This window comes from Lynx rufus, unplaced genomic scaffold (assembly GCF_022079265.1).
Source record: "Lynx rufus isolate CCGP_SWC_20201006 ecotype Redwood Valley unplaced genomic scaffold, mLynRuf1.p SCAF_2, whole genome shotgun sequence".
Taxonomy (NCBI): Eukaryota; Metazoa; Chordata; class Mammalia; order Carnivora; family Felidae; genus Lynx; species Lynx rufus.
The window spans coordinates 124223464-124239196 of record NW_025814834.1 but is presented as its reverse complement, the minus strand read 5'-3'; the positions used below and the strand labels follow the sequence as shown (position 1 = coordinate 124239196).

General features: G+C 35.9%; 1 protein-coding gene across 1 annotated transcript in view; it reads left to right on the top strand.

Moving 5' to 3' along the window:
- Window positions 1-15733, top strand: part of SYCP1 (synaptonemal complex protein 1) — a 117252-nt gene that overhangs the window by 70959 nt on the left and 30560 nt on the right. Inside the window, exons 24-27 of the mRNA XM_047084884.1 lie at window positions 1580-1696; window positions 2109-2219; window positions 3487-3579; window positions 4101-4175. Of these exons, the coding sequence (XP_046940840.1) occupies window positions 1580-1696; window positions 2109-2219; window positions 3487-3579; window positions 4101-4175 (396 nt within the window). The remainder of the gene's footprint in view (window positions 1-1579; window positions 1697-2108; window positions 2220-3486; window positions 3580-4100; window positions 4176-15733) is intronic.

The following is a 15733-nucleotide window of genomic DNA, read 5'->3' as shown; positions in this document are numbered from 1 at the left end:
CATGTCTACACAACTCAGTACATTTTTGTACAAAATATATGAAAATAATAGAAATCAGAGATATTAATTCTTTATAGAAAATCTCTTTAAGACTATGTCTTTCATGAAATCTATTTTTCTCATTTGCTTATGCTTTTAGTATCCTACCTAGGAATCCACTGCCAGATCCATGAATGTTAGCTCCTATTTTCTTCTAAGAGTTTTATAGTTTTAGCTATTACAGTTAAATCTTTAATCTGTTTTGAGTTTTTTTTTTTTTATGATACGAGGTTAAGTGTCCAGATTTATTTCTTTCCATGTGAATAGCAGTTGTCTCAGCAACATTTGTTAGAGTATTCTTTCCCCATTGAATTGTCATGTTACTCTTGTTGAAAATAAATTACAAATTGACCATAGCTGTATGGCCTTATTTCTGGACTCCCAATTCTATTGCCTTGATCTGTATGTTATCTTCTGTCAATATCACACTGTTTTAATTATTGTAGCTTTGTAATAAGTTTTATTATAAATTATTAATGAGTATGTGTCCTCCAACATCATTCTTTTTCGAGATTGTTTTGGCTATTCAGGGTCCCTAATAATTCCATATAAACTTTAGGATCAGCTTCTATATTTTCTGACAAAAAGATAGTTGGGATGTTGGTAGAAATTTTATTGAATGTATCAAAGGGCAGTGTCAAAAGAGTGAAAGGCAACCTACAGGATAGAGAGAATATTAGCCAGTCATATACTTGGTAATGATCTAGTATTCAAAATATAAAGAACACTTCCAATTCAGCAACAAAAGCCAGTCACAAAAGGACAGATGCTGCTGATTCCACTTTTTTGAGGCATGAGTCAGATTCACAGAAGCAGAGATTAGAATGGGCAAGGGGTAGGGGGAAATGGAGAGTTCCTCAATTTGTATAAAGTTTCCATTATGTAGGATAAGTTAGTTCTAAGATCAGCTGTACAGCAGCAGATGGTACAGCATGGTACCTACAGTCAACAATACTGTATTGTGAACTTATTCATTTAAGAGGATCTCACGTTAAAATGTTCTTAATGGCAAAAAACAAAGGGATAGCAGGAAACTTTTGGAGGTGATGCATTATGTCTTATCATCTGAATCGTGGTGGTTTTACGGTATATGCATATGTCTAAATTTATCAAATTGTATACATTATGTGTAGTTTTTTTTATGTGTATCAGTTGTACCTCAGTAAAGCTGTTTGTTTTGTTTTGGTAAAAGAGCAGACTTTTCTTTGAGTCACATGGATGTTCTATCCAAATGGAGTACTTACTATAATAAACCTAAACCTGAGACTAAATAAATATTGCTGAGGAATGGATTAAAAAATATATATGGTTGCTTTTAAAACATTACTTGCTAAGACTACATACATACTTCGGGGGAGAAGATAGATTTTGTGAAAAATAAAGCACATCTCACTGTATAAAAAATGTAAGAAAATGATCTAACCACAATTGCAATGAATAAGTAATCTTTTAAGATTCACAAAACCCCAAAATGAATACAGAATATTTTTAAGTAATCCACAGCATTTACTAATGTTCATGTTATTTTCTTTGCTCAAAGGTCAATAAATTAGAGTTAGAACTAGAAGTTGCCAAACAAAAATTTAAAGAAATGACTGACATCTATCAAAAAGAAATTAAAGACAAAACGATATCAGAAGAAAATCTTTTGGAAGAGGTAGGAAAAACTATGTTTGAAAATTTGTTATCTTAAAACTATATTTTTATTAGCACTTTAAGAGAAAAGCAATTCTTATTTTTAAATTATGATTTTTAAAATATTTAATAAATTTATATGAGACAGTTTCTATGAAGCTTAAAAATATCTTTGTTATTGTAAGTATTTGAGTACTGAGTAGTATATTTTGCCAAGACTAAGATTATAACATTAAAAGGTTATAACATTACAGTGTTATATTGTTATCTTACTTGATAGAACACCCTAAAATAAACCAAAACATTTTCTGCTTGGCTTTCCTAATATCCTTGTGTTTGATTTCTGCATTTTATGTAAGTAGTGTGTATGGTCTTTGGGTTTAAGTTAAATTTGTTTTTTGTGCATTAATTTTAAGAATCACTTTATTTGATAGGTTGAGAAAGCAAAAGTAATAGCTGATGAAGCAGTAAAATTACAGAAAGAAATTGATAAACGATGTCAACATAAAATAGCTGAAATGGTAGCACTTATGGAAAAACATAAGGTAACTCTTCCCTTTTTGTGTATTGAAAACTATTAATTGGAGCCATATTTATGAATAAAATGATGAAATCAAGATAACATTCTGATATGTCAGAAAACTATGCAAGAATGTCTTATTACAGCTAGAATATTCTTGATCTCTCATTTCTCACAGTTTGGGTCTTAACTACACAAAGCTGAGTTCGGGTGTCACTTCCTTGGTAGAATCTCTCTTTGTCATCTGTGATGTATGGAAGTAATCACTTTTCTTCTGAATTTTCCTAGTAGTCTCTTATAGCCACCTTCTATTTATTTAAGTACATCCCCAGGATATGTATCTGGTAAATATTTATATCATCTATATGGCTAACACATATTAGGATAAACAAATTTTTATCAGTGGTATAAATAGATGAAAGACTTCATGTTTGTTGTGTTTGTGAGAATGCTGTATTTTTTGTTCTAAAAGTAACGTTCTAAAAGTAGTCATTCTTTTAGGGGAATTTACCTTTATTCCCTTCAAGATTTGGAGAGGAGGTAGGCTATATCTATCTATCTATGTTAAAAATTGTTGGTGAAATATAACATTGTTATGAGGTAACCAACAAGAATTAAAAATATTTAAGTAATAAATATTAACAAAATTCATAAAAATATTGGGAACTCGGGGTGCCTGGGTGGTTCAGTCAGTTAAGCATCCTACTCACGATCTCAGCTGAGGTTCGTGAGTTCAGGTCTCACATTGGGTTCCACGCTGGGCGTGGAGCTTAACTTTAAAATTTTGTGAACTCATAGATTTAAATATATTTTATATATCTCAATCCAGTATAATCCTTGATGCTCAAATTGTTTATCTTTTGGCCAGCGGGAGGCTCTTCAAACTCACTGGCCAGTCCTTTTGACCTTAATAATTTCTGACAACTTTTTTGCTTTCTATTGTGACAAATGTTCAAGACTCATCCTGTATTCCCAGATCTGGAATCAGTTACTTTTCTAAGAGGCCCTGGCATTCCTACCTTAGTTTTTAAATTATGACATTCAACATTTCTAATTAAAAAGAATTTTTGCTGCTCTTGTGTTAGATTATTTTCAAGACTGTTTTTTTATGTTTCATTGATTACGTTATATGAATAAAAAAGACTTGAAAAGTTAGGAAAAAACTCAGATATGTATCACTGAATTCCTAGACCTTGTCTAACAAATATTAAATGCTTAAGAATACCACCATTAATAAAACATGACCTATTTGTGTTCTGATACACCTAAACTATTTTCTCTGTTTAATATAGCACCAATATGATAAAATAGTTGAAGAAAGAGACGCAGAATTAGGACTTTATAAAAGCAAAGAACAAGAACAGTCATCAATGAAGGCATCTTTGGTGAGATACAGAGCAAATAGTACTAATGCCAATTTTCATATCAGCATGGCTGGTGGTAAAGAGTAATATATTAAATAAAGCCATAATTTTAGAGCTATAGAATCAAAGAATCTTACATTTTGAAAAAGATCTTATGGGTTTGATAGTTAAGTGGTTTTCCAATTTATATTCTGAAATGGTGGAGTGAACTATTTTTTCAAATGAATAAATATAAACTCCAGTTACAAATAAATTTGAAGCTCTGATAGAGATGGGGAGAGGAGGAATGGGATATATTAGGAGATGCTGAGGAGGAGAATATACATGGTGTAAATATTTCTTCAGAGAAAACTGTAAGAAATTTGTCTAAATGAAATCTTTAGTCATGTTCAGCTAGCAGGCTATCAGTAGACTTTTAAAGTGTATATATTTCATTAGTGAATTTATTTCTCTGAAAAACCGAATATATCTGAAGCATTTGTTAGCATTGTTTTGAGAAATACATGGATGTACTTGAAAATTTCATATTTTTTTTTCTTTAGGAAGCTGAACTATCTAATTTCAAAAGTGAGCTTTTGTCTGTTAAGAAACAGCTTGAAATAGAAAGAGAAGAAAAGGTAGGTTTTGTGGCATTAAAGTAACTAATTGTACCATTTAGGTGTGACTTTGTTTTCTTAATTTTTTACTGAAGTATAATTGCAACATTGTTCTTATAAACATGTCATACTAGAAAATATATATTTATTATATATATATTTAATATTAATTAAATATTAATATTAATTATATTTATATTAAATATATAATAAATATATATTTTTAAAATATAGTTTTTCCCCATTGGCTTCTTTTTCAGACATATTTAGTATATTCCTTTATTGAAATATTAAACATATAAATATAGCCATACTTTAGGAGTGCTTTTAGATAGAAGTACTTGGAAAATATTATCTCATATATTATAAAATGCTTATGTATTTAGATGTGTTTTTTAAACTATTCATCAGGTTTTAGGAAAGAATAATGCCTTATATTTGTATAGTGTTTTGCAGTTTACAAAATGAATTGACTTACTTAAAAATTTTTGTAATGTTTATTTTTGAGAGAGAGTGCGTATGCATGAGTTAGTGGGAGAGGGGCTCCAGGCTCTGAGCTGTCAGCACAGAGCCTGACATGGGGCTTGAACCCACAAAGTGCGAGATCATGACCTGAGCCGAAGTGGGACGCTCAACTGACTGAGCTACCCAGGCACCCTGACAAAATGAACGGGCTTATTTTAAAATGGCAGATACTGGGGCGCCTGGGTGGCGCAGTCGGTTAAGTGTCCGACTTCAGCCAGGTCACGATCTCGCGGTCCGGGAGTTCGAGCCCCGCGTCAGGCTCTGGGCTGATGGCTCAGAGCCTGGAGCCTGTTTCTGATTCTGTGTCTCCCTCTCTCTCTGCCCCTCCCCCGTTCATGCTCTGTCTCTCTCTGCCCCAAAAATAAATAAACGTTGAAAAAAAAAATTTTTAAATGGCAGATACTATTTATTTATTCTTGCTTTCTATAGGACTATCCTACCTAATCCTTATACAACAATGGTATAAGCAATACATATTATCCTCATTTTTACAGTTTAGGTTACTTATTCAAGGTCACGTAATAAAAAAGTAAAATGACTTAGAATTCAAATCTAGGTCTATTTTACATGATTCCAAAACCTGTTCTCTTAATGACTCAACAGCAGCCTAGGTAACTTGCACTTTCAATTTCAAGACCCTGTGCATTTGCTCACTTTGTTTCTTGTACTTAATTCCTTTCTTCACTATGGCAAATCTGACACATCTTTCAACTTCCAAAGGTGAGCTTACTGTATATAAGTATTTTCATAGCAGTTTGTACTTATAGTAAAATAGTTATGTCACTCTATGCTTCTATTATACTTCAGGCTCTTCAGAGGCAAGGATTATATCTTATTTATTTTTGTTTTCTCTTTGAGCACAGTGCTTTGAAAATTTTTTAATGTATTTATTTTTTTATTATTTTTATTCTTTTTTTAATGTTTATTTTGACAGAAAGACAGAGTGCAAGAGGGGGAGGGGCAGAGAGAGAGGGAAACACAGATTCTGAAGCAGGCCTGTCAGCACAGAGCCCAACACGGGGCTCAAACCCACAAACCGCAAGATCATGACCTGAGCCAAAGGTCTCAGATGCTTAACCCACTGAGCCACCCACGAGGCTCTGAAAAGTTTCTGCTTTTAATGAATGTTGTCAGAGGAATGACTAAATGGTTTTCTCTTTACCTGTATTAGTAACATATACTTACCTTTATCCTGCTGTTTTAGTAGAAGAGGTCTTCTTCATTGTTTTTAACTACTCTTAAGGTTCTTTTCTTTCCAAATGTTTTCCAGTTTTATTGAGATATACTTGGCATGCAGCCCTGTCCAAGTTTAAGGTACACAGCATGATTTGACCTGCATATATTGTGAAATGATTACTGTAATACATTTAACATCCATCATTTCATATAGATGCCAAAAAAAAAAAAAAAAAGAAAATATGTTCTTTCCCTTTTCATGAGAACTCTTAGGATTTACTCTCTTAACTTTCACGTATACCATATAGCAGTGTTAACTATAGTCATTGTGTGGTAAATTACATCCCTAGTACTTATTTATCTTATAACTTGAAGTTTGTACCTTTGACCATTTTCATCTAATTCCCCAGCCCCAAGCCCCTTGCCTCTGGTAACCACAAATCTGATGTTTTTCTATGAGTTTTTTGTTAAAAAAATTTTTTTTAATGTTAATTTATTTTTGAGAGAGAGACAGAGCACAAGCAGGGCAGCGGGATGGGGGAGGGCAGAGGGAGGGAAACACAGAATCTGAAACAGGCTCCAGGCTCTGAGATGTCAGTACAGAGCCCAACACGGGACTTGAACCCACAAACTGTGAGATCATGACCTGAGCAGAAGTCAGATGCTTAACCGACTGAGCCACCCAGGTGCCCGGAGTTTTTAAAATTTTAGACTCTCATGTAAATGAGAACATGTAAGTATTTGTTTTTCTTTGACTTAATTCATATAGCATAATGCTCCCAAGGTCCATTCATGTTATTGCAAATGGCAGGATTTCCTTCTCATTTATGGCTGAATAATCTAACAGTGTGTGTGTATATATGTGTATGTATGTGTATCACACTTTATGCATTCATCTGTTGGTAACACTTAAGTTGTTTCTTTGTCTTAGCTATTGGAAGTAATGCTGCTGCAATGAACATGTGGGGACAGATATCTCTTTAGCATAGTGTTTTCATTTCCTTTGGATGTATTCCTAGAAATGGGATGGCTAGATCATATGGTAGTTTTATTATTGATTTTTTTGAAGAAGCTCCATACTGTTTTCCATAGTGGCTGTACCAATTTACAGTCCCACCAACAGTGCACAAGGGTTTTCTTTTCTTCTTGTTTTTGTTGTTGTTTCAAGCTTTTATTTAAATTCTAGTTAGTTAACATATAGTGTAATCTTAGTTTCAGGAGTAGAATTTAGTGATTCATCACTTATATATAATATCCACTGTTCATCAGAACGGGTGCCCTCCTTAATACTCATCACCTATTTATCTCCCTCCATCAACCCCCAGTTTGTTCTCTGTTCTTAAGAGTCTCTTATGGTTTGTTTCCCTCCTTTCTTTTCCCCCTTCCCATATGTGCATCCATTTTATTTCTTAAATTGCATGTATGAGTGAAATAAGACAGTATTTGTCTCTGACTTATTTTTCTTAGCATGATACACTCTAGCTTCATCCATGTCATTGCAGATGGCAAGATTTTATTCTTTTTGATGGCTGAGTAGTATTCCTTGTGTGTGTGTATTTATACCACATCTTCTTTATTCATTCATTAGTGGATATTTGGGGTCTTTCCATAGTTTGGCTGTTGTTGGTAATGCTGCTATAAACAAATTGGGGTGCATATATCCCTTTGAGTCTGTATTTTTATATTCTTTGGGTAAATACCTAGTGCAATTGCTGGGTCATAGGGTAGTTCCATTTTTAACTTTTTGAAGAACCTCCATATTGTTTTCCAGAGTGGCTGTACCAGTTTTCATTCTCATCAACAGTGTAAGAGGGCTCCCCTTTCTCTGCATCCTTACCAACGTCTTTTATTTCCTGTGTTGTTAATTTTAGCCATTCTGACAGGTATGGGGGTGGTATCTCATCATGGTTTTGATTTGTATTTGACTGATGATGAGTGATGCGGAGCATATTTTTTGTGTCTGTTATCCATCTGAATGTCATCTTTGGAAAAATGTCTGTTCATGTCTTCTGCCTATTTCTTCACTGGATTATCGGTTTTTTGGCTGTTGAGTTTGATAAGTTCTTTATAGATTTTGGATACTAACCCTTTACCAGCTGTGCTGTTTGCAAATACCTTGTCCCATTCTGTCAGTTACCTTTTAGTTTTGTTGATTGTTTCCTTTGCTGTGCAGAAGATTTTTATCTTGATGAGGTCCCAATAGTTGATTTTTGCTTTTATTTCCCTTGGCTTCAGAGATGTGTCAAGTAAGAAATTGCTGCAGCTGAGGTCAAAGAGGTTGTTGACTGTTTTCTCTAATAGGATTTTGATGGTTCCTGTCTCACATTTAGGTCTTTAATCCATTTTGAGTTTATTTTTGTGTATGGTGTTAAAAGTGGTTCGGTTTTGGAGTGTCTGGGTGGCTCAGTTGGTTGAGCGTCCGACTTCGGTTCAGGTCATGATCTTGCAGTTCGTGGGTTCAAGCCCCATGTTGGGCTCTTTGCTGACAGCTTGGAGTCTGGAGCCTGCTTCAGATTCTGTGTCTCCCTCTCTCTCTGTCCCTCCCTGCTCACATGCTCTCTCTCTCAAACATAAAAAAAATTAAAAAATAAAGTGGTTCAGTTTCATTCTTCTGCATGTCACTGTCCAGTTTTCTCAACACCATTTGTTGAAAAGACTGTCTTTTTCTCCATTAGATAGTCTTTCCTGCTTTGTAGAAGATTAGTTGACTCTATGGTTGTGGGTCTATTTCTGGGTTTTCTGTTCTGTTCCATTGATCTATGTGTCTGTTTTTGTGCCAGTAGCATATTACAGCTTTGTAATATAGATTGAAGCCCAGAATTGTGATGCCTCCAGCTTTGCTTTTCTTTTTCAAGATTGCTTTGACTGTTTGGGGTCATTTGTGCTTCCATATAAATTTTAGGACTGTTTGTTCTACCTCTGTGAAAATGCTTTGATAGGGATTGCATAAAATATGTAGATTGCTTTGGGTAGTATTGACATTTTAACAATATTTTTTCTTCCAATTTGTGAGCATGGAATGTTTTTCCATTTCTTTGTGTCATCTTCAGTTTCTTTCATCAGTGTTCTATAGTTTTCAGAGTACAGATCTTTTACTTATTTACTTAGGTTTATTCCTAGGTATTGTATGGTTTTTAGTGCAGTTGTAAATGGCATAGATTCCTTGATTTTTCTTTCTGCTGCCTCATTATTGGTGTTTAGAAATGCAACAGGTTTCTATAAGTTGATTTTGTATCCTTTGACTTTACTAATTTCATTTATCAGTTGTAGCAATTTTTGGTGGAGTCTTTTGGGTTTTCTACATAGAGTATCATGTCTGTGAATAGTGAAAGTTTGACTTCTTCCTTGCTGATTTGGATGCCTTTTATTTCTTTTTGTTGTTGATTGCTGTGGCTAGGACTTCCAGTACTATGTTAAATAATAATGGCAAGAGTGGATATCTCTGTCTTGTTCCTGACAGTAGAGGAAAAGTTCTCAGTTTTTCCCCCATTGGGGATTATATTAGCTGTGAATCTTTCATATATGGCCTTTATGATGTTGATATATGTCCCCTCTATTCCTACGTTGTTGAGGGGTTTTATCAAGAATGGGTGAGATACTTTATCAGATGCTTTTTTCTGCATATATTGACAGGATCATTACAGTTCTTAGCCTTTCTTTTATGTATGATGTATCACATTGATTGATTTGTGAATATTGAACCAACCTTGCAGCCCAGGAATAAATCCCATTTGATTGTGGTGAATGATTCTTTTAATGTATTGTTGGATTTGACTTTCTCTAGTATTTTGTTGAGAATTTTTGTGTTCATGTTCATCAGGGATATTGGTCTGTAATTCTTGTGTTTAGCTGGGTCTTTGGTTTCAGAATCAAGGTAATGATGGCCTTGTAGAGTGAGTTTGAAAGTTTCCCTTCCATTTCTATTTTTTTGGAACCATTTCAAAAGAATAGGTATTAACTCTTCTTTAAAGGTTTTGCCTGAAAAGCCATCTGGCCCTGGACTTCTTTTAGTTGGGAGTGTTTTGATTACTGATTCAATTTCTTCGCTAGTTATCTCTGTTTGCGTTTTCGATTTCTTCCTTCTTCAGTTTTGGTAGCTTATATGTTTCTAGGAATTTATCCATTTCTTCCAGATTGCCCCATTTGTTGGCATGTGATTTTTCATAATATTCTCTTACAGTTGTTTGTATTTCTGTGGTATTGGTTTTGATCTCCTCTCATTTGTGATTTTACTTATTTGGGTCCTTTCTCTTATAAGTCTGGCTAGGGGTTTATCAATTTTGTTAATTCTTTCTAGGAACCAGCTCCTAGTTTCATTGATCTGTTTTATTTTTTTGTTTCTATATCATTTATTTTTCTCTAATCTTTATTACTTCCCTTCTTTTGCTGACTTTAGGTTTCATTTGTTCTTTTTCTAGCTCCTTTAGGTTTAAGGTTAGATTGTATATTTGAGATTTTTCTTTCTTCTTGAGGTAGGCCTGTATTGCTATATATTTTCTTCTTATGGCCGCTTTTGCTGCATCCCAAACATTTTGGGCTGTCATATTTTCATTTTCATTTGCTTCTGTGTATTGTTTTATTTCTTCTTTAATTTCCTGTTTAACCCATTTCATTATTTACTAGGATATTCTTAACCTCCATGTACTTGTGGTCTTTCCAGATTTTTCTTGTGGTTGACTTTAAGTTTCATAGTGTTGTGGTTGGAAAATATGCATGGTATGATCTCAGTCTTTTTGTGTTTGTTGAAGCCTGATATGTAACCCAGTATGTGATCTATTTTGGAGAATGTCCCATGTGCACTCGAAAAGAATGTATGCTACCCTAGGATGAAAAGTTCTGAATATTTCTCTTAAGCCCATCTAATCCAGTGTGTCATTCAAAGCCATTGTTTCTTTGCTGATTTTCTGTTTAGGTGGTCTGTCCATTGCTGTAAGTGGGTGTTATATTACTGTATTATTATCAATGAGTTCCTCTATGTTACTTATTAGTTTTATGTATTTGGGTGTGCTCAAGTTAGGGGCATAAATTTTTACAATTGTTAGATCTTCTTGTTGGATAGACACATTTATTATGATATAATGCCTTTAGTCATCTCTTGTTAGTCTTTGGTTTAAAGTCTAGTTTGTCTGAATTAAGTATTACTACACTGGCTTTCTTTTGAAATCCATTAGCATGATAAATGGTTCTCCATTCTCTCACTTTTAGTATACAGGTGCCTTTAGGTCTAAAATGAGTCTTAGGGTGCTTGGGTGACTCGGTTGAGCATCTGACTCTTGATTTTGGCTTAAGTCATGATCCCAGGGTTGTAAGATCAAATCCCACGTTGGGCCCTGCACTGAGCATGGAGCCTGCTTAAAGATTCTTTCTCCCTCTGACCCTCACCTGCTTGTTCTCTCTCAAATAAAATAGGAGAAAATAAGTCTCTTGTGAACAACAAGATGAGTCTTTTTTTTTTTAATCCATTCTGACATACTATATGTCTTTTGATTGGAGGATTTAGCCTGTTTACCTCAGAGTGGTTAATGATAGATATGAATTTAGTGCCATTGTATTATTTGTTAAGTCATTGTGTCTGGAGATTTTCTCTATTCTTTTCTTTTATTTTGCTTTTAGTCTTTATTGCTTTTGGTCTTTCTTTCCGAAAGAGTCCCCTTTACTATTTCTTGCAGGGCTGGTTTAGTGGTCATGAACTCCTTTAGGTTTTGTTTGGGAAACTTTTTGTCTCTCCTATTCTGAATGACAGCTTTGTTGGATACAGTGTTCTTGGCTGTATATTTTTCCCATCAGCACATTGACTATATCATGCCACTCCTTTCTGGCCTGCCAAGTTTCTGTGTGGAGGTCTGCTGATAACCTTATTTGTCTTCCCTGGCAAATCAGGGACCTCTTTTCCATTGCTGCTTTTAGTATTTTTTCCTTATGTATATATTTTGCAAATATTACTATGATATGTCTTGGTGCTGGCGTGTTTTCCTTGATTTTGATGGGAATTCTCTGTGCCTCCTGGATTTTGATGTCTGTTTCCATCCCCAGATTAGGGAAGTCTTCAGCTATCATTTTCTTAAACAAACCTTCTGTCCCTTTTTCCCTCTCTTCTTCTGGGACTCCTGTGGTATGAATGTTATTATGTTTTATGGAGTCACTGAGTTCCCCAAGTCTACATTTGTGATCCAGTATTTTTCTTTCCCTCCTCTTTTCAGCTTCATTATTTTCCATAATTTTATCTTCTGTATCAGTCATTTGTTCCTCTGTTTCTCCCATTGTCATGATCGTTACATTCAATTGGTTTTGCATTGCGGTTATAATATTTATTTTGGCCTGAATAGTTTTTAGGTCTTTTATCTCTGCAGTAAGGGACTCCCTGGTGTCTTCTGTGCTTTTCTCAAGTCCAGCTAGTATCCATATTATTGTTGTTTTAAAGTCTGGATTAGTCATATTACTTTTATCTGTTTCCAGTAGATCCCTAGCCATGATCTTTTCTTGCTCTCTTGGGATGAATTCATCTGTCTTGGCATTTTGTCTAGGTCTTTGTCTTTTTTGTGTGTGTTAGGAAAGCCTGTTATGTTTCTTGCTCCTGAGAGTAATAGCTTTAAGAAGAGGTCATATATTCTGGGCCTGGTGCTTTAGGAAGTGTTTCTGGTGTACACTGTGTTTTGGCTGCTCTTTCCCTTAGGTCAGTCCTCTGCAGTTTCTCCTTGCCTGCAGTGGGGAGTATTTGGACCTTGGCCAGAGTGTGTAGTGAGTTTTAACTAGGTGTGTTCTTGTCTGCTTGTTAAAATAGACCTGATCAGTTATTTGCACTAGACCTGAAGCTTTGCAGCATTCTATTAGGTCAGCAGACTTGGTGCATGTGGGGGGGGGTTGTGCTGGTCTTCTTGGGGAGGGGCCTGCTGCTCTGGTTCTCAGGCACACTTGCCCTAGTAAAGAAGCACCTGCAGAATACTGGGGGGTGGGGCTTGGCATAAGTGGTTTAGGCCTTCAATTTTGGTGCTGTCCTGCTAACTGAAATTAGTTTACACTAAGGGATAGGGGAGGAAAATGATGGAGTGGAGTTTGCTCCCACTGCTGTCTGGGAAGCCCTCACGGAAGAGCGAACCATCTCCACTCATGTGTCCCAGGTGTCCCTCAGATCCCTGCCTTCACCCTGCCTGTGTTTGGGTGATCTGCTCACTCTGGCAGTGCAGTACACCTGAGTTTTATCTAATGCAGGATGGCTAAGATTAAAAAATTCCAGGGGCGCCTGGGTGGCTCAGTCGGTTAAGCATTCCTCTTTAGCTCGGGTTATGATCTTGAGGTTTGTAGGTTCAAGCCCCACATCAGGTTCTGTGCTAACAGCTCAGAGCCTGGAACCTGCTTCAGGTTCTGTGTCCCTCTGTCTCTCTGTTTCTCCCCTGCTTGTGCTCTGTCTCTCTCTCAAAAATAAATACACATTAAGGAAAAAAAAACCCTCCAAACTTTAGGGGCACCTGGGTGGCTCAGTCAGTTGAGTATCTGACTCTTGATTTCAGCTCACATCGTGATCTTGCAGTTTGTGGGATTGAGCCCTGTGTCAGGCTCTGAGCTGAGAGCACAGATCCTGCTTGGGCTTCTTTCTCTCCCCTTCTCTCTGCCCACCCCCCCTCTCCAAATAAATAAATGAACTTAAAACAAAATTTAAACTCCAAACTTTAGAGACCTGGCATGGAGCAGATCCATGCTGATCCTCTGGGGGCGGGTCTCGCCATGATGGGGCTGGTGCAGGTTTATCCCAGAAGGGCAGTCACACCAATATGCAGGAACTTTGAATTTGGAGTAAAGCTCAGCAAAAAGCCAATGTCCAGGTTAGCTGTCTTCGGCAGTTGTCTCTGCACCTATGCTAAGGAGCAGGAGAGTGTAATGGTGCCTGCTGGCTCTTTTGTCCGCCAAGAAGCAATGCCACCTCTTCCAGTTGTGCTCCAAGAAGGAGGATCCGTCTCTCCCAGTGCATCCCAGGAGATCCTCAGATCTCGCTGTCTGCTCCCAGCCTTCTGCCCTCCTTCTCCACAGTAACACTGCAATGCCCACCAGGCTCAACGCCAGCCATGGTACAGACCTCTAAAACTCCAGTCTTTGAACTCTGATTGTTGTAAGAACTCATGATAATCAGCCCCTTTCATTTTCTCAATCAGTGGCTTTGGGAAAGTGTTTTCCTTGTGCTCCTTCCTCCCTCCTCCTCTTTCCCTTCCCCTCCCTCTTCCTCCTTCTCTCTGTGATCAGGGCACCCTCTCCCCTGCAGCACCTGAGATCCTTTTCTCCCCAATCACGTATCGCACCTCCTTCCTTCCAATGTCATGTGTACTCTTCTCTCCTAGTTGTGCAGTTTGTTTTGTCCTCAGATCGATTTCTTGGGTGTTCAGAATGGTTTGATATTTATCTACCTGTATTTGAGGGACAAGGCAAGCCTAGGGTCCTCCTACTGTTCCCCTGTCTTAGCTCCCTTCAAGGGTTTTCTTTTCTATACATCCTCTTTTGTCTTTTTGATGATAGTTATTCTGACAGGCATGAGGTGGTATCTCAATATGGTTTTGATTTGCATTTTTCTGACGATTACTGATGTTGAGAACCTTTTCATGTACCTATTGGCTATTCATATATGTTCTTTGGAAAAACGTCTATTCTGGTCCTTTGCCCATTTTTTTATTGGATTTTTTTGCTCTTGAATTGTGTGAATTCTTTATATATTTTTGATATTGTCCCCTTATAAGACACATAGTTTGCATATATTTTTTCCCCATTTTGTAGGTTACCTTTTCATGTGATCCATCATTTCTTTTGCTGTGCAGATTGACATAGTCCCACTTATTTATTTTGATTGTGTTGTTTGTGCTTTAGTGTTCTATCCAAAAAATCATTGCTAAGATCCTGTCAAGGAGCTTTTCCCCTGCTTTCTTCAAGGAGTTTCATGGTTTCCAGTCTTACATTTAAGTCTTTAATCCATTTTTAGTTAATTTTTGTGTGTGGTGTAAATACAGGATAGTGGTCTTTTATTCTTTTACTATGAATATTTAGTTTTCTCAGCACCATTTATTGAGGAGACTGTTTTTTCTCCATTGTGTATTCTTGGCTCCCTTGTAAAATAATAGTTGACTGTATATGCATGAGTTTTTATGTGTCTGTTTTTATGCCATTACCATACTGTTTTGATTATTGTAGCTTTATTTTTATTTATTTTTTGATTACTCTAGCTTTCTAATAGATCTTAAAATGAGGAGGTGTGATGCCTCCTGCTTTGTTCTTTTTTCTCAGGATTGTTTTGGTTACTTGGGGCCTTTTGTGATTCTGTGTAAATTTTAGAATTGTTTTTTCTACTTCTGTAAAAAATGCCATTGGAAACAATAGAGAATGCATTGAATTTATAAATGGTGTTGGGTAGTATGGACATTTTAACAGTGTTAACTCTTTCAACCCATGAACATGGGACATCTTTCCACTTATTTGTGTCTTCTTTGATTTCTTTCATCAGTGCCTTAAAGTTTTCATGTACACTGCACTGGGTGTTGTATATAAGTGATGAACCACGGGACTCTACGCCAAAAATCAAGAGCACACTTTACACACTGTATGTTAACCAATTTGGCAATAAATTATATTTAAAGAAAAGTTTTCATGCACAAATATTTCACCTCCTTGATTAAATTTATTCCTAAATACCCTATAGTTTTGACACTATTATGGATGGGATCATTTTCTTTATTTTTTTTATTTCTTTTTCAGATAACTTGTTGCTAGTGTATAGAAATGCTATTGATTTTTGTACATTAATTTTGTGTCCTGCAACTTTGTTTATTCTAGCAGCTCTTTGGTGGAGTCTTTAGGATTCTCTCCATATAAAATCATGTCATCTGCAAATAGAGATAATT